Source organism: Centropristis striata, chromosome 5, assembly GCF_030273125.1.
Source record: "Centropristis striata isolate RG_2023a ecotype Rhode Island chromosome 5, C.striata_1.0, whole genome shotgun sequence".
Classification (NCBI taxonomy): domain Eukaryota; kingdom Metazoa; phylum Chordata; class Actinopteri; order Perciformes; family Serranidae; genus Centropristis; species Centropristis striata.
The window spans coordinates 4454930-4478338 of NC_081521.1; the positions used below are offsets into that span (position 1 = coordinate 4454930).

General features: G+C 37.9%; 1 protein-coding gene across 1 annotated transcript; it reads left to right on the plus strand.

Moving 5' to 3' along the window:
* The first annotated feature begins 165 nt into the window (after positions 1 to 165).
* Positions 166 to 22106, plus strand: smc1a (structural maintenance of chromosomes 1A). The gene is made up of 26 exons (XM_059333702.1): positions 166 to 595; positions 2508 to 2696; positions 3301 to 3413; positions 3570 to 3773; positions 4581 to 4819; positions 5872 to 6130; positions 6515 to 6655; positions 7834 to 7916; positions 8019 to 8118; positions 8710 to 8817; positions 9652 to 9837; positions 10856 to 11035; positions 13397 to 13543; positions 13733 to 13870; positions 13963 to 14079; positions 14622 to 14728; positions 14819 to 14960; positions 15786 to 15931; positions 16021 to 16174; positions 16269 to 16376; positions 17341 to 17497; positions 17591 to 17745; positions 18425 to 18576; positions 18680 to 18749; positions 19807 to 19917; positions 21222 to 22106. The coding sequence occupies exons 1-26, from the start codon at positions 487 to 489 to the stop codon at positions 21300 to 21302; spliced, it is 3696 nt and encodes a 1231-aa protein (XP_059189685.1). The 5' UTR covers positions 166 to 486; the 3' UTR covers positions 21303 to 22106.
* Positions 22107 to 23409: the final 1303 nt, after the last annotated feature.

A 23409-nucleotide genomic window follows, 5' to 3' on the forward strand; every position in this document is an offset into this window, starting at 1 on the left:
ATAATAAAATAAAAAGACGCAAGATTACATGTTAGTTAAAGACATTAAAGGCTTCACTTTTGGTGAAGTTTTCTGTGAAGTTTTCCTGCAAAACTTGAAAAAAAGAGTTTTAGGCGATTATTTTAACATGGTGATGATAGATATCCACGGCGAGAACGCCTTCTTGTGTTCTCGCGATAAACTGCGAGGTTTCGTGTCTCGCGCGCTCTAACGTCTTCCTGTCGGATTGTAAAATGGCGCATTGTTGTCACCACCGCGTCGCGTCTATTTGATGAAGATTAAGACGCTATTTAGATCATTAAACTAAGTATGCACTTCATAATGTGACATATGCATCGGCCGGCAACAGCTTGGACAGAGAGCTTCAATTTGTTTTGGCGCACACTTCGTCTGTGTGACGGTAAACATTAGTTGTTAGCGTTAGCCAGCGAGCTAACATCCATTGCAGCTTTTTTCCTGCAGGACAGCGACACAAATATAACCAAGATGGGTTATTTAAAGCTGATAGAGATCGAAAACTTCAAGTCGTATAAAGGGAGACAGATCATTGGACCCTTCCACAAGTTCACCGCTATCATCGGACCCAATGGATCGGGTATGTTATGATTATAAATATTAACTGGCGGCTAATGCTAATGCTGCTAAACACAGTGCAGCAGCAAAGCCCCGCTGTCTCTTCTGCAGTTTATATCTAATGCACAGCTGTTTGACTACCTTTAGTACTAAATATCATCACTCTATCTAACAATACTATCCTGCAATGTTGTTTGTTGTGCTACGATTTATATAGTATCAACGTGTACTGCGTTGTATGTGCATAGTAAATCTTTTATTGTGTTTTCTTGTCTGTAAACTTTGAATTTTGTGACATTTTCTCTTGCAAAGTTATAGTTTGCAGTAAGTGTGGATGCATAGAGTATGTCCAGTATGATTTATGCAGGAGGAGGACAAAATCTGGGATATACCCCTTCTTATGCAATTCAATCAAACTTCAGAACTCAATACAGCCTTTAAAACTACAAGGTTGTAATCAATTAAACAAGAATGGGACAGAAAACTGCACATTATAAAGGTCATGAAGTTGTAAAAGTGTACCAGTAACTTGTATCTGTTTATACCGTGTTTTCATAGTTCCATGACCTAATTTGACTACCTTTAGTACTAATTATCCTTCCATCTAACGCTACTATTATTCTGCACTGTTGTTTGTTATGATGTATGACTCATCAACGTGTACTGCATTGTGTATGTGCAAACTGCATAGCAAATCATTTATTGTGTTTTTTTGTCTGTAAACACTTTAAATTTGATCACATTTCTCTTGCAAAGTTATAATTGGCAGAAAGTGTGGATGCATTGATTACATCCAGCATGATTTATACAGGAGGACAAAATCTGGGATAAACTTCCTCCTTATGCCATTCAAGAAAACATCTGAATTAGATCCAGTAATCAACAAACGAAAGAGGGACAGAAAGGCCATAAAGATCAACTTAGTTGTACAAGTGTACCTAATAAACCAGTAACTAGTATTTGTTGATACTGTGTTTTGATATTAGATTTGCATATGTTGCTAAAAATCTGAATACTTCAGTTTATATCTAATACACAGCTGTTTGACTACCTTTAGTAATAATATCCGTCCATCTAAACGCTACCATTCTGCACTGTTATCTGTTGTGTTATGATTTACGATTAATCAACTTGTACAGTGTTGTATATGTACATATATAATAGAATAGAAAGTCTTTATTGTACAGCAATATATATCAAAATATGGAGTACTGCTCCTCATTTGGTGCCTTTGGGAGACAAGACCAGTGCAAGAAATACAAGAAAATATACTTTAAAGCAATATAACACTATAGTGCACACTGGATTTAGAATGAGTGCAAGTACAAATAGTTCTATGCATGGCTATATTCAAGTATGTAGGAGGATATTTAAGCTTACAGGAGAATGTGCAAAAAGACTGGGATGATGTGGGACAGATGAATAAATAGTGGCACTGCTAAAGTTAGAAATAGCAGCACAAGTGGGTGTAAAATACAGTTTCAATGTGGGAGTTTATCTGAAACTGATGTAACAGGTAGGCAGCACTTTTATGTTTAATGTGCTGCTGGTCCTTGGAATAGCAATTCATTTATTGTATATTTAACAAACTTATTTTTTTCTTTATCACATTTTCTCTTGCAAAGTTATAGTTTGTATTCAGTGAGGATGCATAGGTTATATGCAGCAAGATTTATACAGCAGGAGGACAAAATCTGGGATATGCCATTCAGTGAAACGTCCAAACTCACTACAGCCTTTAAAACTTGAGATTGTAACCAATACACAGGGTAAACTAGACAAACAAGAAAGAATCAAAAATCTGCACATCATAAAGGCCATGAAGATAAACTTAGTGCACGTGTTCCCTGATAAACAAGTAACTCACTTTTGTTTATGGTGTGTTTTTTGCAAGATTTGCATTGGTTACTAAACATCTGAATACCTTGTTGCAGGAAAGTCCAATCTTATGGACGCCATCAGCTTCGTGCTGGCAGAGAAGACCAGCAACCTGCGTGTGAAGACCCTGAAGGATCTAATCCACGGAGCACCTGTAGGGAAGCCAGCTGCCAACAGAGCCTTTGTCAGCATGGTGTACCAGGAGGACAACGGGGAAGAGCGCTCCTTCACAAGAGTCATCATCGGTACGAATCGCCTTAGACAGTCATGTTGAAATGTCTTCTTCAGCTTATGTTAAATATATATATCCTTTATTTTAGCAGGTAAAAGTCTCGTTGAGATTAAAAATCTCTTTTCCAAGAGAGACCTGGCCAAGAAAGCAGCATAAGTTACAACATTTAAACACAGTTATCATAAACAATTAAATACAAATCCAGCATCACAACAACACCGAAGGAGCCTTTTTAGTCATTTTTCATCATTTTTGTCATTTTAATTTTAGTCATGTTGAAATGTCTTCTTCAGCTTATGTTAAATTGTTGATCTAATAACTTTCTTATGTCACATGTTCCAGAAATTAGAAGGCCCTGAAAAATTAGTATAATGTTGCATCTCTGCAGCTGCACAACCATGAGTATCATCACATCATTTTGATGCACTGCCATGAAATTTTACTAGCACTCTTTGCATATTTAAGATTCTAAATTTGCTCAGACTTTGCTTTGCAGGACTATATTTTTGTCATTTTTGTTATTGACAAGTTTAATGAAAGACCCTTGCAGCGATCTGGAATGTGCTTTTGATATCTAATGTTTCTGATTTTTTTTAATCTCTTTTAATGTGCAACAGGTTCCTCCTCTGAGTACCGAATCAACAGTAAGGTGGTGGGCCTGCCTGAATACAGCGAAGAGCTGGAAAAACTGGGAATTCTGATCAAAGCTAGGAACTTCCTTGTGTTCCAGGTGAGAAATCCAAAAAAAATCATTTCTTATTCATCATTCTTTCCTAATTCTCAGGAATCTCGGGAAAGTTATGAATTATTCGCTTTGCTTATTGTAATTATAAAATCAAGATAGCACAAATAATTGAGGCCTTCTTGGTGCTTTTTCTCCCTCCAGGGAGCTGTGGAGTCCATCGCCATGAAGAACCCCAAGGAGCGAACAGCTCTGTTTGAGGAAATCTCACGTTCTGGAGAGCTGGCCCAGGAGTACGACCGCCGGAAGAAGGAAATGGTGAAAGCTGAGGAGGACACACAGTTCAATTACCATCGTAAGAAAAACATTGCTGCTGAGCGCAAAGAAGCCAAGCAAGAGAAAGAGGAGGTATGTATTCAGATTACTTTTCCTTCTGCGCTGCAAAAAAGGTGTGTCTAAAAACAAGATAAACATGCTTATTTCTAGATTTAATAATGTTAATTAAAGAAATCTTGTCAAGGTAAATTATCTGTCCATGCAGCAAGATCATTTCCCTCAGATTTAGTGTTTTTATCTTGTTTTTAGACACACCTTTTTTGCAGTGTGTCTTTTGTGCAGAAAACACAATTATAATGACGTACATAAAATCTAAGTTGAATTTCTTTGACTCTGATCAATTTTTTTTTAAATTGGAAAAAAAAATCTAATTTTAATATACAACAATTTTACAAGTGCCCATAGGTTTCATAAATATTGGAAAACAAAACTGGGTCTAAACATGTTATACATATTGAACGTCCTCTTCTGTCCTCTCCTCTCAGCTCTGTGTAAACAGCAGAATCAATGATAAACTGATTTTTTTTTTTTAAATAAGTAAAATAAATCCAAAGAAAGCACACACTATAAAGAATTTACTGTGATTGTATGTGTGTATTTGTGTTCTGCTTCATGTATCTTTCCCCCCTTGATTTTTAAGTTAATGTTCTGGGAGATGGAGGGTTAGTTGTTAGAATGTTCTGATTAATCCTGTAATCTGATTACCTATGTTGATTTACTGTATATATAGTTTTATTTATCTTCAATACATTTTTTGGTCATGACACTCACTAATCCTAGCGTTGCTTTACTGGTTAAATCAATGTGATAATTATACAAAACGTGTATTATACAACATGACATCATCTTGTTCTGTGTGTCCTCCCATCGTTCCACCAGGCCGAGCGTTACCAGCGTCTGAAAGACGAAGTAGCCAGAGCCAGTGTTCAGCTGCAGCTCTTCAAGCTCTACCACAACGAGACGGAGATCGAGAAGCTGAATAAAGAACTGGGCCAGCGCAACAAGGAGATCGATAAGGACCGTAAGAAGATGGACCACGTGGAGGAGGAGCTGAAGGACAAGAAGAAGGAGCTGGGCAGGTTAATGAGGGAGCAGCAGACCATCGAGAAGGAAATCAAGTAAGTGACACGATGCACTTCTGAGGTGACCTACTGTATCACCAACGCCATTTAAAATCTTTGTTACAGGGTTGGTACGGGGGCTTGGAATCCTTGAAAATGCTTGAATTTTAATGTTGAATTTCAAGGTTTGAAAAGTGCTTTGATTTTGTTATAAGTGCTTATAAATGCTTGAAATTCTTCCTGTATTTCTCTTGCAATCTGACAATAGATAACCGCATTTTCAATGGAAAAAAAACCTGTACCCTGTATCTTCTTACTGAAGGGAGTTTTTCTAGTTCCTAGTGGATGTGAGGGCTCCTGAAGTATTTGTGGGTCTTTCCTCCCGGTTTGGGTCGTGTTTAGTTCCACCAGCTGCTGGTTGATGATTTTTGTGAGCTTCCTTTTGCCCCAAGCCCCTAGATTCCCATACCAGTATGTTTTATGAGATTAGCAAACTACTTGTAGTTGTTAACCCTTTACCGGGCGAAGAACTATATTTGGTAACTTCAGTGGATATCCAAAACGGGGTCCCCATGTCCTTCTGTTTGGGCAAATCTACAAGAAAAAAAGTTGCAGATTTAAGAGATTTAAAGTGGCAAATCATTGCGGAAAAAGTGGCAGATTTACTAGAAAAAATTGAGAAAAAAAACAACTTTTTTCTCACAGATTCACCACTATAAATCTCATAAATCTGAACATTTTTTTCTCGCAGATTTGCCACTTTAATCTCGTAAACTTTTTTCTCAAAATATGACCCCCCTCCCCTGGGTCCGTATGTGTTTTTTACACATTCTGGCTGTATGTAATATCCTCCAATATTCTCTAGGGTTGAAATTTGGAATTTGCAAGTATTTCAATGAGTGCCCTATTAAGGGTTAAAAGTGTAATACCATTGCTGGTGGTATGGTTAAGTGAAATTACCCCTTTTAGTATCAAAGTATTCATCTAAAACATGACATTTGCAAGTGTTGAAAGGTCCTGGAAAAGCTTGAAAGTCTTTGAAAAGTGCTTGAATTTGATCACTGAAAAAGTGTCCGAACCCTGTTGTCATCACCTGCCTCTGCCCACAGAGAGAAAGACTCTGAGTTGAACCAGAAGAGGCCGCAGTACATCAAGGCCAAAGAAAACACCTCACACAAGATCAAGAAGCTGGAGGCGGCCCGCAAGTCTCTGCAAAATGCTCAGAAAATGTACAAGAAGCGCAAGGGGGACATGGACGAGCTGGATAAAGAGATGAGGGCGGTGGAGCTCGCCAAGCAGGAGTTTGAGGAGCGCATGGAGGAGGAGGCGCAGAGCCAAGGCCAGGACCTCACGCTGGAGGAGAACCAGGTCTGATATGTTGCAATGTTGTAAACATTTAACTAGGATTGTCACGATACTAAAATTTTCAACTCGATACCGATACTCAGGAAAATATTCGGTACTCGATACCATTTTCGACACCACAAGGATAAAAACAAAGACCCCAAAATTTAACAGAAATATTCCTTTTGTGTACAATGAGATTTTGTTTGAACAAAAAATAGGTAAGAATTGTTCCGTCGTTCATCGTTATAAATTTATCTTTTTTTTAACCATTTTTTATTTCAGTTAACGAAAATGTTTTTTCAATTCTAGTTTCCATTATTTTGTTAGTTTTCGTTAACTATAATAACCTTAGATTGAGTTTAACATACATTTGACTTTATCTAACCCACCGTTTCTCTCCCCCAGGTGAAACAGTACCATCGTCTGAAGGAGGAGGCCAGTAAACGTGCTGCCACTCTGGCCCAAGAGCTGGAGAAGTTCAACCGCGACCAGAAGGCCGATCAGGACCGCCTCGACCTAGAAGAGAGGAAGAAAGTGGAGACCGAGGTAAACGATGGCAGCGGGACCTGCGCCAGATTGAATAGATTTTTTTTTTATTCTCTTTGCTCTAAAAAGTGGAAGCTTGTCCATAACTTTGTGGCATAATATTGAAACTGTTTTAACTCTATGGAGTCTTGGACTATTTTGTCCATTTTTGAATCCTTTTCATGTCTTTTCGTGTCTTTTTTGTGACTTTTTTTTGTTTTGTTTTTTTGTCATTTTGTGTCTGTTGTGTCTTTTTTTGGTCATTTTGTATCTTCTGTGTCTTTTTTTTGGTCATTTTCTGTCTTTTTTTTTTTGTCATTTTTGTGTCTTTTCTTTGACGTCATGAAGAAGTCGTGCTCCGGCGCTATAATTCTCTTTTTATTTAGAAAGGCACATTTCCATCACATACATCAATTACAGCCGTAGTCATTCAAGGACATAGGAAAGGATGTATGTAGAAAGTTTAAGTGATTTGTCCAAACTGCCCTTCTGGGGTTTCTTTTACAGACCATTCATTTTCAGTTGGGAACAAAAAAGGAAAGAGAAAAAAACAACAACAACCTGTGTCTTCATTTTGTGTCTTCTGTGTCTTTTTTGGTCATTTTGTGTCTTTTTTTTGTCATTTTGTGTCTTTTTTTGGTCATTTTTGTGACTTTTTGTGTGTCTTTTTTTGGTCATTTTGTGTCCGTTGTGTTTTTTTTTTAGTTTTTTGTGTCTTTTCTTGGTCATTTTGTGTCTTTTTTTTTGTCATTTTGTGTCTTTTTTTTGGTCATTTTTGTGTCTTTTTTTTTTTTGACGTAATGAAGAAATCGTGCTCCAGCACTATAATTCTCTTTTTATTTAGAAAGGCACATTTCCATTACAGCCGTAGTCATTCGAGGACATAGGAAAGGATGGGTGTAGAAAGTTTAAGTGATTTGTCCAAACTGCCCTTCTGGGGTTTCTTTTACAGACCATTCATTTTCAGTTGGGAACAAAAAAGGAAAGAGAAAAAAACAACAACCTGGGAGCGCACCATTTGAGACGATCAAAACATCACATAGAAATAAAAATTTTTAAAAGCACAAAGTACAAGTATATTCAAATGAAATCAGATCTGATTGGTTTTACAGTCCATTTGGTCCAGATGTTATAAAAGATTTAATTGATTTTAACTGCTTTGGATGCATATAACCATGTATTTTGTTGTTTGTCTCCAGGCTAAAATCAAACAAAAGATCCGTGAAATTGAGGAAAACCAGAAACGTATTGAGAAATTAGAGGATTACATCACCACCAGCAGGTACGCTGCTTTCATATGTTCTGTTTGAACAGTGTTCAGCTTATTGATTAGAGTTTTTTTATTATACTTCTTCATCGATTCTTTCGTTGTGTTCCCCATCAGGCAGTCACTGGATGAGCAGAAGCGCATGGAGGAGGAGCTGACGGAGGAGGTGGAGATGGCCAAGAGGAGAATAGATGAGATCAACATGGAGCTCAACCAGGTGATATATACACACACAGCAATAAAAAAAAAGGAAATTACTTCAAATGTGTCATCTTAGCTGGCTGTCAATCATTTCAGTGGGCTGTATTTATTTATTTATTTATTTAAGTATTGGATCTCCATTAGCACCAGCACATTAGCATAGCTATTCTTCCTGGAGTCCAAACATTAAGTCAAATTGTCCATTGTCCGAGTTCATCAACAAAAACGACAACAGTCAATACAGTCACAACACATATACAATCATAGACACTGACAAACATCAATATCACAAGACATGACGCAACACGCGGGCCGCAAGTTTGAGATCCCTGATCTAAAGCTAACCTGTGCCCTTTAAGTGAGCAGGAGAAAGCTACATTTCTCCATGTAAATCAGTAGAAATGTCTCACTGCAGACGTTTTCACATACCAGCGAGCATAAAAGCAGCAAGTGTGACCGATAAAATGAATGACGGCTCGGTGTGCCAGCATGCATAACACTGGGGCCTGGCACTGACACTCCTGTTGATAATGTTATTAGCTACACCTGCATTTGACAAGTGAAAAATGTGTATAACAAATCCCATTATTATTGGCTTTTGCTGTAGGTAATGGAGCAGCTGGGAGACGCCAGAATCGACAGGCAGGAGAACAGTCGGCAGCAGCGCAAGGCTGAGATCATGGAGAGCATCAAACGCCTCTACCCCGGCTCTGTGGTGAGGAACTCTGACACTTTATAGCACAATATTAGCACGTTTTATCATGCTTGCAAGACTGCAGTTTTTTTTCTTTTTTTTGTCATGACCTATTTTTTTTCTTTTTTTTTATTTGATTGATTTTTTTAATGTGCAATAATACAATACAGTGACGTAGACAGACAGCGCCTTTGTGTGTGTGTGTGTGTGTGTGTGTGTGTGTGCGTGCGCACGCCTTTGTGTGTGTGTGCCTGTGTGTGCGCCTGTGTGTGTGTGCCTGTGTGTGCCTGTGTGCACGTGCGCGCCTGTGTATGTGTGCCTGTGTGCTAGCCTGTGTGTGTGTGCCTGTGTGCGCGTGCCTGTGTGCGCGCCTGTGTGTGTGTGTGTGCGCGCCTGTGTATATGTGCCTGTGTGCGCGCCTGTGTGTGTGTGCCTGTGTGCGCGCCTGTGTGTGTGTGCGCGCCTGTGTATGTGTGCCTGTGTGCGCGCCTGTGTGTGTGTGTGCGCGCGCCTGTGTGTGTGTGCATGTTTCAGTTATAGATCTAGTAGTTAAGTATTAATATATGATAATAAATATTATGTATCATTATTAGGCAGAGAAAGCAGTACTACTAAAATGTAAATAGAATAAATAAAAAATATATAATATATATATATATATATATAACAATAAAAAAAAAAAGGGAGCATGCATGAGGAACAACAATAATACTAATAATGATAATTACAGGAGAGAGGAGGAAAATAAGACAAAAAAAAAATGACTGCAGTTTTTTGCTTCCCTGGTTCATTTATTGAAAGCGTTCAATAAGCTCCGTTTATAAGAAATACGCTGTTCTCTCTCTCCTCCTGCAGTATGGGCGTCTGATCGACCTGTGCCAGCCCACGCAGAAGAAGTACCAGATCGCTGTGACCAAAGTGTTGGGCAAGAACATGGACGCCATTATTGTTGACTCTGAGAAGACTGGCAGAGACTGTATCCAATACATCAAGGAGCAGAGAGGAGAGCCAGAGACCTTCCTCCCTCTCGATTACCTCGAGGTGAATACTAGAAGTACACATGAAGGCTCTACTCAAGAGTCTTGGATAAAAAAAACGTCACATTTTAACCCTTTGATGCACAACATGGGTCTAAAGTGACCCGACCAAGTTTTTATATTCTATATCTTTGCAATAAATTATTTTCATCTTTCAGCATTGCAGGTTTTCCTCAATTAACTTGTTTTTGATCATCATACATCCTAATTTTTTGTTTTCATTTTTTTACTTTATGAATTTAAGAATTTTTTACTTTATGAATTACTTTATGAATTTTTACTTTATGAAAGGAAAACCCTTTTTTATCACTACGCTCCTAATGCACAAGGTCATTTTTGACTCATGTTGTGCATTAGAAGGTGTTTATATATTGTCACCAATTTAAAACCTGACAAATAAGACACAAATATTAACTATCCTATTTTGTTAAATTGGTGTTTTTCCAATGGGAATTAATATTTGGTGGCTCTAATAAGTGTCAAATGTTAAAATATGTGATTTTCCAATGTAATCTGGTGGTTCTAACAACTCTTTTAAAGTTAAACCTTCAAAATAAGACAAACATAGTTTCACATATACTCACATTGTTAATTCAGTGCATCACTTTTTGTATCACTACGCTTCTAATGCACAAGATCATTTTTGACCCATGTGTGTAAACTTGATGTAATAATACAAAAACTATTTTTCTTCATAAAGTATGAAAGGAAAAATGGATATAATGATCTGTTGTAATAATAAAAAAAGATATTCAAACACACAGCAGCATGAAATAACATGGGGAATGAATGAGGGTAATTTTTGACCCATGTTGTGCATTAGAAGGTGTTTATATGTTGTGCATCAAAGGGTTAACAAACTTGAGAAAGAAGAGGTTTAAATCTGACACACAAAATGTGCCAGTATTTTGGGTTCCTAGTTATCGCTTTTACAGCTGGCTGTAGTAGTTTATTAATGTCTTGAAAAAACAAGTTTTCCTGCAGGAAATGGTTCTCACTTACTCACTCTTGCCTCATCAAAGGTGAAACCAACAGATGAGAAGCTGAGAGAGCTGCGCGGAGCCAAACTGGTGATTGATGTGATTCGTTATGAGCCTCCCCACATCAAGAAAGCCCTGCAGTACGCTTGTGGCAACGCCCTGGTCTGCGAGAACGTCGAGGATGCAAGAAGGATCGCTTTCGGAGGTCCATACAGACACAAGGTAACGTGTTTCCCTTTGATTTATTCAGCAGCCGAGGTTGGAGATGATACATTCAAGAATTATGGCCTCTTTTCTTATCCTCATCTGTCTTATCATACTTTCCTGTCTCACCTACACTGTATGTGGTCCTGTCTTATAATGAAAAACAAGAAGTAAAGTATTGGATTAACCCATTTAAGCTGGGGCGCTGTTATTCTATCATTAAAACCGGGAAAACGGATACGTCGTTTTGTAGTATTTGTAGTTTTTTTCCCACCTATTTTCGGTCTCTTGGCCAATGAAATGCATCAGAATACATGTGGGAGTGTCGCAATGCAACATGTTGATATCTTTAAAAAACTTTACTGAAGGTTTGGACAAATAAACTCAACTTCTCATGAAAACCACGGGTATAAGCTCTCAAATACTTTTTGAATTTCATTTCTATCTGCTACAGAGGCTGAAAAATCTATTATTTAGTAAAAGCGTTGACACTTCTGTTGAATTTCCAGAAAAACTTAAAAATTGCCCAGAGGTTTTACAGGCATTTTTTTCCGGGTGTTTTAGGCCTAAATGGGTTTAACAACCTACAAGAGTAAGTAACTTTATTGTGACCATTATCAGCCTTTTTCCCCAACCAGAGTATTAAACTCACCTGACAATTCAAAATGTCCTTGTTTAAATTATAAGCTAAGTGTTTGAATAGTGACAGCGAGGAAGTTGTGGAAAAATGACATTGAAATATTTGTTCTATAGTAAATACACAAGTTGAAATATATTTGAATTCCTGTTAAATGTTTATTTGGAGAAAAATTAGTGATGATTATTGATGTACCTTAATTAATTACAAACCAGGCCTAACGTGACATTCATGAATAAACCGTGAAACTGCTTCAGATGATCCAGAACCAGTGATCGGAGGGTCGGTGGTTCGATCCCCGACTAGGAAGCCTACATGTCAAAGTATCCTTGAGCAAGATACTGAACCCAAATTGCTCCTGATGCTGCGTTCATCGGTGTGTGAATGAATTCCCGGGTGAATGAGCATAGTGTGTAGTGTAAAGCGCTTTGGATAAAAGCGCTATATAAGTGCACTCCATTTACCATTTACTCCTTAAAGAATTGTCACTAGCATTTATTGCTGTACAAATGGCTCTTACTGCACTATACTTTCATTGTTCCCCTTTTTTCCTGTAAGTCGCTCTGGATAAAAGCGTCTAATGCTAAATGACTAAATGTAAATGTCTCTTCAGTGAGCGTTGTTGTGACAGGTAGGTACCCAGACCGGCAGTTAGACCAGCAGCGTAGTCTGGACTGCAGCCAACTGCACTTTCTAATAACCGTTAAATACTAAATGGTGGCAATGTCTCAGGCTGTTTGGTTTATAAGCCTCGCCTGTTGCATATAGCAGGGCTAATCTTTTAACAGCGGCAGAGTATTCGGCTTAATTTAGGTCTCTAACTGAATAAGTAAGTAAGTACATTTTATTTATAAAGCTCTTTTCACAGGAAAAAACCCCACAAAGTGCTTTACAAGGGTATAAAACAACATACAGGCAAACACAGAAAAACACAATACATCAAGAAAACATAATTAAAGCCTCGACTTCTAGTTCAATAGTTCTCAACCTTTTTGAGTCGAGACCCCCAATTTAACATGCATGACCCCCGATCTCTGAACATAATCTCACACGTACAGTTCAGATCAGACAAACTCAGTTGATAAGACGTATTTTGGACAAATAATGAAGCAGACAACAACTAAAACATCTCTCTGTCTGTGCATTTATATATATTTTTTATATTTTATTGTTACTTTTAATCTAAGTGCTTTGCTATAAGTTTAAAGGTCCATTCTGACCTCCTGAGTGTGTAACTTGCTACTTTGGGATTTGTCAGAAAAGACACAAAATGACCCAAAAAAGAATCAAATTGACCAAAAAATCACAAAAAATGACCACAAAAAGACACATATTGACTGAAAAAAGACATAAAATGACCAAAAAAGACACAAATTGACCACAAAATGATCAAAAAAAGACACAAAATGACCGAAAAAGACACAAAATGACCAAAAAAGACACAAAATTACTTTAAAAAAAACACAAAATGGGCAAAAAAAAGACACAAAATGACCAAAAAAAGGACACAAACACTTCCAAAATGATTTGGCGATCCCCAGAAATCATCTCGCGACCCCAATTGAGAATGGTTGAGAAAAGCTGGTCTAGTTGACCGGGTACATATAGTCACTAATTGCCTGTCTAAATGTTTTTGTGTCATCATAATGGAAATCTTGTAATTCTTGTAAATCTAGCATGTTCACTTGATGATTTGTTAGATGTGACTTTGACGTATTCTCCTCCTGTCTCCCTGTGTCCAGACGGTGGCTCTGGATGGAACTCTGTTCCAGAAGTCTGGAGTCATCTCTGGAGGAGCCAGCGACCTGAAGGCCAAGGCCAGGCGCTGGGACGAAAAGGCCGTGGACAAGCTCAAAGAGAAGAAAGAGAAACTCACTGAAGAGCTCAAGGTAACTGTGATTACTACTAGTCCTCTCTGTCTGTCAATTAGCAGGATTATTTTGATGATTTTTGCGTCAAAATGTTGATTGGCATGCAGTTGACAACCCCGGATCACCTCAACATGTGAACTGGTTTTGATATGAAGTCATTGACTGCCACTTGAAGTAAATTCTTAACAATTTGACTTTTCTTTTTAGGAGCAAATGAAGGCCAAGAGGAAGGAGGCGGAGCTGCGCCAGGTTCAGTCTCAGGCCCACGGGCTGCAGATGAGACTCAAATACTCCCAGAGTGATCTGGAACAGACAAAAACCCGTCACCTCTCCCTCAACATGCAGGTACGCCCTGCTTACACCTCAGTGTTCTTCTCTTCCTGCATGTAGTCGCTCTATTAACTGTTGCTTTAACACGTTTCATTTGTGTCACGCAGGAGAAGTCTAAACTCGAGAGTGAATTGGCAAACTTTGGCCCTCGCATCAACGACATCAAGAGGATCATCCAGTCCCGCGAGAAGGAGATCACTGACCTGCGAGACCGCATGAACCTGGTGAGACTCACAACATGAGGAGCAGATAGAAGCCTGTCTCTGAATTGCAAATTTACTAGATTGAAGTGCAAAATCTGCGCGAAAAAAGTTGCAGATTTGAGAAAAAAGTGGGGAAAAAAGCAACTTTTTCCTCGCATATTCACCACTTTTAATCTCATAAATCTGCACATTTTTTCTCGTAGATTTGCCACTTTAATCTCATAAACTTTTACTCAAAATATAACCCCCCTCCCCTGGGTCTGTATGTTTTTTTACACATTCTGGCTGTATGTAATATCCTCAAATATTCTCTAGGGTTGAAATTTGGAATTTGCAAGTATTTCAATGAGTGCCCTATTAAGGGTTAAAAGTGTAATACCATTGCTGGTGGTATGGTTAAGTGAAATAACCCCTTTTAGTATCAAAGTCCTCATCTAAAACATGACATTTACAACCGTTGAAAGGTCCTGGAAAAGCTTGAAAATGGACCTTGAAAGTGCTTGAATTTGAAAGTGTACGAACCCTGGGCATTGCAGTAAAATATAAATGTTTTTGATCCCCAGGTGGAGGACGAGGTGTTTATTGAGTTCTGTAAGGAGATCGGAGTGAGGAACATCAGAGAGTTTGAGGAGGAGAAGGTGAAGAGGCAGAACGAGATCGCAAAGAAGCGGTGAGTTTCATTTATTTCCCCGTTGGTAGTTTACCTTTGACAGGTTTTTTTCTATGTTGTTTAACCTGACATGCAACATTTTTGCTTCAGTCTCGAGTTTGAGACCCAGAAGACCCGTCTGGGTATCCAGGTCGACTACGAGAAGAATCAACTGAAGGAGGACCAGGAGAAAGTCATGATGTGGGAGCAGACCGTCAAGAAGGACGAGGCTGAAATCGAGCGACTAAAGAAGGTAAAAACATTAATGTGAAGCGTGAAAAGTAGGAGTGTGATGATACTCTCAGCTCACGAGACGAGACGAGATTTTAAGAAAACTACAATGATACATGCACAATGTAGGCATGAGCTTTTAATAAACTTCTTCTTCCACAAAGTGAAACTAAAACTAAATTTATAAAATTTTAAATAAATTATGAGACTCCAGAGCTGACGTATGGATTAAACACGGGAGAAGCAACTGTGGCCGCCGCTGCTAACTTTGAACAACATCAGCAGCTGATGAAAACAAAGCAGCATGGCTAATTATCATAAAAATAGCGATCTTGAATTAACCGACATCGCTAACTGTGCACAGTGTGCCCAGAGTGTCTGGTGCTTGTTGTAAACAAACAGAGATCGCTAAGTGAACACCTCCTGCAGGAGCAGCACATACACACTGTACTGCTACAGAGCTAACTGTTAGCCTGTTAGCACATACACACTGTACTGCTGCAGAGCTAACTGTTAGTCTATTAGCAGGACTGTGCCACTTCGATTCGTTCTTACTCTTCTTAACGAGCCGCCGCCTCCTGCAACGTCATTCTGGCTGCTTACTGCTCCTTCTCCTCTTCTTCTTTTCCTTTTACTGCCCCCACAGGTCACAAATAGTAGTTTGGATAGCTCACAAATCTTGTGAGACTGATTTTTAACACGACGAGAAATATCGTCGAGTTTAATCTCGCGAGATCTTGTGGCACGAGATCTCGTCAAACCCCTAATGAAAAGTGAACTAACATTTACCTTTCCAATTTTTTTAACATCATGTTAATCCCCACTTGTGTCATTGTTGTTCCTGTAGGAGGAGCACAGACACATGAAGATCATTGATGAGACGATGGCCCAACTGCAGGACCTGAAGAACCAACATCTCACCAAGAAATCTGAAGTCAACGATAAGAACCACGACATGGAGGAGATCCGCAAGAAACTGGGCGGCGCCAACAAGTCAGTGGCTGCATCCAACATAAACTTTTTTGTCATCTAATATAATATTTAGTGTTGTGTTTACACCTTTTGTCTGTTGTATCTTCCAGGGAGTTGACTCAGCTGCAGAAGGAGGTGACAGCGATCGAAACCAAACTGGAGCAGAAGCGAAGCGACCGCCACAACCTGCTGCAAGCCTGCAAGATGCAGGACATCAGGCTGCCTCTTAACTCTGGAACAATGGACGACATCAGCCAGGGAGAGGTACAAACAAACAAACAAACAAACAGAGGAGTGAACTTGTATTCCCCTTGGTGTGCAACAGGAATGACATCCTTCTTTTGTTTGGTTCTTCCAGGGGAGCTCACAGAATGACGAGTCGAGCAGCCAGAGGACGTCCAGCACCGTTCTGGCTAAAGAAGCTCTGATAGAGATCGACTACAGCAACCTGTCTGAGGACCTGAAGGTAGAGTCATCACCACATCACAACAGGCCAGCTTCTAATCTTTGGGAATCTTTTAACTAGTTTAAACAAGAACATCATGATAAACAAAGTAGAAATTAACCCTCTGGGACCACTCGCTACATTTTCAGCCCTATTTGTCAATTTTCACTTTTGTTTTGGCCAAATTTTGGCTGTGATACTGCAAATGGCATGATTTTCAGATTTTTATATATATATATATTTACACACACACACACACACGTATATACACACGCATATAAAACCAACCAAATAATAATAAATAAATATAATAAAAAAGCACATTTAGAGGGGGGATCCAGAATGTTTGGAAAAAACAAACAAAGATTAGCTATAACAGTTTGTATATGTTGTTCCTAGAGTTTGACCACCAAATCAACATACCAAAAACAATTACTGGCCATTTAAAAGTTACATCAATTTATCTTAAATGCACAAGGTCATTTTTGACCCATGTTGTGCATTAGAAGGTGTTTATATGTTGTCACCAATTTAAAACCTGACAAAGAAGACACAAATATTAACTATCCTATTTTGGAAAATTGGTGTTTTTCCAATGGAAATTATTATTTGGTGGCTCTAATAAGTCTCAAATGTTAAAATATGTGATTTTCCAATTTAATCTGGTGGTTCTAACAACTCTTTTAAAGTTAAACCTTCAAAATAAGACAAACATAGTTACACATGTACTCAAATTGTTAATTTATTGTGTCACTTTTTGTATCACTACGCTTCTAATGCACAAGGTCATTTTTAGCCCATGTGTGTAAACTTGATGTAATAATACAAAAACTATTTTTCTTCATAAAGTATGAAAGGAAAAATGGATATAATTATCTGTTGTAATAAGATAAAAAGATATTCAAACACACAGCAGCTTGTTGTGCATTAGAAGGTGTTTATATGTTGTGCATCAAAGGGTTAAGCCCTGTGTGTTGTCTTACAGGATGCACTGTCGGAGGAGGAGATCAAAGCAGAGACCAACACGCTGCAGCAGCGTCTCAACGAGCAGCAGAGCATCCTGCAGAGGATCAGCGCTCCCAACATGAAGGCCATGGAGAAGCTGGAGAGCGTCAGGGACAAGTTCCAGGAGACCAGCGACGGTGAGACGGGGTTAAAACCATGCAGGTTACAGAACCGTTCTATGTTCTCCCTGTGTGATCTCACTGCTCTGTGTCTTTGTGTCTTCCTCTCAGAGTTCGAGGCCGCTCGTAAGAGAGCCAAGAAGGCCAAACAAGCCTTCGAGCAGATCAAGAAGGAACGCTTCGATCGCTTCAATAACTGCTTTGAGTCTGTGGCCACCAACATCGATGAGATCTACAAGGCTCTCTCACGCAACAGCAGCGCACAGGTACGTCTAAAAAACATGTTTTAATGTATTGTTTATTGTTTTATTTGGATCCTCATTAGCTGCAGCACAACTGTAGCTATTCTTCCTGGGGTCCGACATATAATATACAGTACATACAACTTAAATTAAAACAAACTTAAAGAGTTAACAATGGGAATAATGAGGCAAAAAAACAAAAAGAAAAACAAAATAAAACCAAGAATATAAAAGATAGCAAAGCATCAAAATCAGGATCTTTTAAACATTCTACATCGTTCTGTTTTAGGATTTCATTCCACATCTTTATGTTTAATATCCATTACTTAAAGATAGATTTCCTGATTTAGATTTAGTTTAATACACTATAGTTATATTCATTGCGTAGTAGTTAATATATCTTACTAACATATTAATCTATATTTTTAATAGTAAATTAATAGTAATAATTTCCATATATATATCCATTTAGGAGATGTTATTTCATCTTTACATTTAATATCCATTACTTAAAGCTCAATGTTATATATAATTCTTGTCTTTATTATTATTGGTAGTGAGAACTTTCCGCTGGCTGCATGTCTCGTCTGAACTAGAATGTAGCTTTTTGTATAGAACATAATATGACTGATATGAATTAAATCCCACACAGTACAAAATGCGGTTTATTCTTTGGCAGTAACATGAGCCTCTTGTTCTGCAGGCTTTCCTGGGCCCAGAGAACCCAGAGGAGCCGTACCTGGACGGCATCAACTACAACTGTGTGGCTCCAGGAAAGAGGTTCAGACCCATGGACAACCTGTCTGGAGGAGAGAAGACGGTCGCTGCCCTGGCTCTGCTCTTTGCTATTCACAGGTGACACAACAGAGCAGCACACAGACTGTTCATTCTTGTTTGATTCATTAAGATTTCTTCAAAGTTGTAGGAACATTGTTAACATCTCTCTGCTCGTCTCCAGCTACAAACCCGCCCCCTTCTTTGTCCTCGATGAGATTGACGCTGCTCTGGATAACACTAACATTGGCAAGGTCTGTATGAATATGTATATTTCAGTCACTTGAGTGTTTTATCAGAAGCCTTTATTGTCATTGCATAGGGCAGTACAATGAAATTAGCCATCAACCCGTCCAAAACGTATAAAAACACACAAACAATATGACAGAGGTGAACAGGACAGGAAGACAGAGATGAAGAGAAAGAAATACAGCACAACGTGAGGAGAGGAAAGGAGGAAAAAACTGTGGGGAAAAAAACATTTTACGTTTATTATACGTTTATTTGAAAGGCAAATTATTATCTAGATGGGGATGAGGTAAAAAAGTGAGAAAGTGATATTAAGACATTTCTTTATAATTTTGAGTTTAAAATTTGCACATCTTTGAATAGAGTTGTTAAACACTTAAAAACACGATTTGAAAATGTTATTCACTAAAAACAAAATATAAAAGCTGAAAGAAGACAACAAGATTACAGTTACTGCACTCTGTTTATCATTACTATTAGAACCTTTTACAGCGATGCAGTAACTACGTTTATGGGGTCAAAGGTCAAATAAATTATGATTTTTGAGCGTAATAATTACATCATCAATACATGTAGAAATAAGTGTCATAGCACTGACCTACCTATAACACTTTTGCGTAGTTACTGCAGTTAGACTTTGTAGAGCAGTATAGTATGACATTATTTCAATACAATGCTAATTTTAATCATACTATAATATGACATTTCTAATAACATTTTCATGTCACACTACACTATGACTTTTTAAATGTTTTATAACATACTATACTTTGACATTTTCATGGCATAGGATACTTTTTCGACATTTTTCACATCATACCATGACTTTTATGGCTGCTTTTATGACATACTACACTTTAACATTCTCTACTACAATCCTGATTTAAAAAAAAGTTGTGATGCTGTGAAACATGAATAAAAACAGAACGCATCAAGGATTTAAGATTCCTGCACTTATCCTGGTGATGCACACACCAATCCATTCTTTGTGTCTTTGTTATTCCTGTTGCTCATCTTGTTACATACAAACTACAACTTGTAATTCCTCTCTTTACCTTTAAGGTGGCCAATTACATTAAAGACCAGTCGGTGATGAACTTCCAGGCCATCGTCATTTCTCTGAAGGAGGAATTTTACACCAAGGCAGACTCACTCATCGGTGTTTATCCAGAGGTATGTTTCTTAATATTAAATTTAAAAAGTACAAATACAGTCATGAAGCTTTGGCCATTGTATATTACAGCCTTTCTGCTGGTAGTGAAAAGACTTAAAAACACTGAATTTTCTTACATTTTATTTAGAAATTCGTTTCTGTAGGGAGATGTTATGTGTGTCCAGATTAGTGTGTTGATGTTTTGTGCATCCTGGAGGCTGTTTAATCCTGTTTATGTTCAGTCATGTCGTAAACAGTCGCTCATATAGAGTCAATTTAGCAAATAATTAACTGAATTAATTGCTTAATCAAAAAGCATTTTTTTTGGGTCAAGTTGATGATGTAACTGAAATTAACATTTATATACAGTTATGAAGTTAATAGATTAACTCCACCAACCCGCCGGCAGAATTATAAATAGGGCTGCACGATTATGGGGAAAATGATAATCACGATTATTGTGATCAATATTGTAATCACGATTATTAATCATGTTCAGGGAAAACATCTGTATTTTTATTGCACTACTTTTAAACAAACAATAGGAACAGTTTTTAGTGTCCGGTGCTTGTTGTAAACAAACAGAGATCACTAAGTGAACACCTCCTGCAGCAGCAGCACATACACACTGTACTGCTACAGAGCTAACTGTTAGCCTGTTAGCACATACACACTGTACTGCTACAGAGCTAACTGTTAGCCTGTTAGCACATACACACTGTACTGCTACAGAACTAACTATTAGCCTGTTAGCAATTTGCAGACTGGACGCTAAGGGGTTAACGTCCCCTCTGGCTCTGCAGCTGGGAGAGACTGCTGCAGGAGGACTGTGCTGCTTCGACTCATTCTTACTCTTCTTAACGAGCCACGGGGGCCGGCGGCTCGTTAAGAAGAGTAAGAACGAGTCTCCAAAAGTCTCCAATAACACCAGAAAAAGTCGCTGGATTTGTCTCCAGTCTCTTTCTTGAAAAATAGTCGCTGAGGGGGTCTGAAAAGTCGCTAAATATAGCAACAAAGTGGCAAAGTTGTTGTGGCGTCGAGTACTACGTCATATCCTGCTTAGCGTTCTATCCAATCAGCAACCAGGCTTTTTTCAGGGAGAAACACGGCCCCGCCCCCTGGTGGTTGGTGGACTACTGGTGTAGAAAGTACTTGATTAGATCTGCAGGAGAGACGCATTTTAAAATGGAAATATCTCAGACGATCAGGTTAATTTAATCATGGCAGCCAAAATCATGATCACGATTAAAATTCTATTAAGTGTTCAGCCCTACATACTATATGATTTAAGTGTTAACTGTTTTTCTTTCTCCTCCACTCACAGCAAGGAGATTGTGTCATCAGCAAAGTGCTGACCTTTGACCTCTCCCAGTATCCTGACGCCAACCCCAACCCCAACGAATAGGACGTACACTCCCAACACTGACATTTTGGCGAGTTGGACTTCATCTGCTACTCTGTCTCTGGATTGCTAACATACTCTGTAGTCACAGATCATGTACTCATTAGGTCCCATATGTTATTTCCTATTGTTTTTTATGTTTATGTATTTTTTGGATATGCTAGAGTAGTGAATTAGTGAGTTTCTTTTAGTTGTTGGGGGGTTTGTTCTTTATAGGCAGCGCAACCAGGATGTATGTACATTTATGAAAATCCAGCCCTTTCTGAATTTGACCATACAAGAGTGATTATAATAATCCATAAACCTCAATTATAATCAAGCGAAAACGAGAGGGAATAAAGTTTTTAACAGACTGTAGAATTTGTATCACGTGGTAAAATGTGTCGAATTTACCTGAAACAAGTTTTTGTTCTCAGAGCTTTTATACTGTTGATGGCCCTCTTTTCAATGTGCTTCAAAGCCTTTGCCTGTCATCTGTCGTGTGTGTACTAAAATATGTATTTGCATTTTCATGTGCTACCTTTTTTTAAAAGCTTAATCAGGAAACTGTTGTTACAGTATGGTGGATACATTCCCGTGTGTGATAGCTAAAGAAAACCCCCACTGAGCCTCAGCTGGCAGTGCTATAATGAGATAATGAAGCTTCGTCAAAACGTCATCTGTAATAATGATAATGAATCTCTTTTTAACTCCTTGAGTGATATTCAGAATCAGCTTTAGGAAAATGGAAAAGTCGATGTGAGACTATCCTGTCAGGTCTGTTTTATTGATTGCTTTGCCTCAATAAATAAAATTTGATTTATTTAAGCTCTTTTTATTTTGTTTACTTTTGATTTGTAATGCTAGCATGCAGCAGGTGCAGCTTTGTGCATTCTTATGTAGCATTTTTAATCATGGTATCAGTATAGTATGCCCAAAAACATGAAAGAAACTGCCATATTATTTTGTCAAGAAATGGAAAAAAGTCCGTCATAGTTTAGATTCTTCAAAAATGCCCCAAAACACAGTAAAATAGCACATTGATCATGGTAAACAAAGTCATAGTTGGTTTATCCAAAAATTCCCCAAAAATGTTTGTCCAAAAAGGCCAAAAAAACACAGAATATCATGTTGATGATGGTAATAGTATGTCTAATTTTTTTTTTTTTAAAACAGCATATTATAGTAAGTCAAGGAATGAAAAATGTCCAAAAAAATTTGAAAAACAAAACCCCGCCATTGTATAGTATGTTGATAAAGGTAAAAAAAAAAAAGAAAACAATTCATAATGTAGTTTATCCAAAAAATTGCCCAAAAATGCCACGAAATTACATGTTAATTTTATAGTATGTTAATTAAAAAAATACATTATATTATGTCCGAAAATCATTAAAAACAACTACCATATCGTAGTAACTGCAGAAATTGCAACAAAAAATGCCATAGTATGTCAAAAAAGGATCATACTGTGTCCAAAAATGCAAAAAAAAACTGCCATAGTATAGTATGTCGGACAAGGCAAAGTAGGGTCATAGTGGAGTATGTCCAAAAATTAGTTTTTTAAAACAGCTTATTATAGTAAGTCAAGGAATGGAAAAAAGTCAAAAATGTCCCAAAAATTGAAAAACAAAACCCGCTATAGTATAGTATGTCGATAAAGGTTAAAAAAAAAAAAAGTCGGTGTAGTTTATCCAAAAAATTGCCCAAAAATGCCACAAAATAGCGTGTTAATTGTATAGTATGTTAATTTAAAAAATACGATATTATATTATGTCCAAAAATCATTTAAAAGAACACCACCATATTATAGTAACTTCAAAAATTGCAACAAAAAAATGGCAATGTCAAAAATGCCCAAAAACTCCATATTATAGTGTAAAAAAACTCACCATATTATAGCATGCAATGCATATGTTTTTCGTGCCTTTATTTAAATCTATAGTGCATCTTGCTGCATTAGTTTCCATCCCATAAGGGGGAGTCCATGCTTCGCTAGGCTAGACTATTTTTAGAGGGTCTCAGTTTTCACACTGTTACTTCTGTTGGGGGCAGCAGCCAAAGCACACACTGATCTGTTCATGGAGGCTCAGTCTGCACTAACTAACTCACAACAAGGTGTTTCTATCATATT

What these genes read in the sequence shown, in the direction of transcription:
- smc1a (XM_059333702.1), top strand. Translation starts at nt 487, where the DNA reads ATGGGTTATTTAAAGCTGATAGAGATCGAAAACTTCAAGTCGTATAAA. An exon ending in TCACGCTGGAGGAGAACCAG is followed by an intron (nt 6,131 to 6,514) that starts GTCTGATATGTT and finishes TCTCTCCCCCAG; the next exon opens with GTGAAACAGTACCATCGTCT. An exon ending in TCATCGGTGTTTATCCAGAG is followed by an intron (nt 19,918 to 21,221) that starts GTATGTTTCTTA and finishes CTCCACTCACAG; the next exon opens with CAAGGAGATTGTGTCATCAG.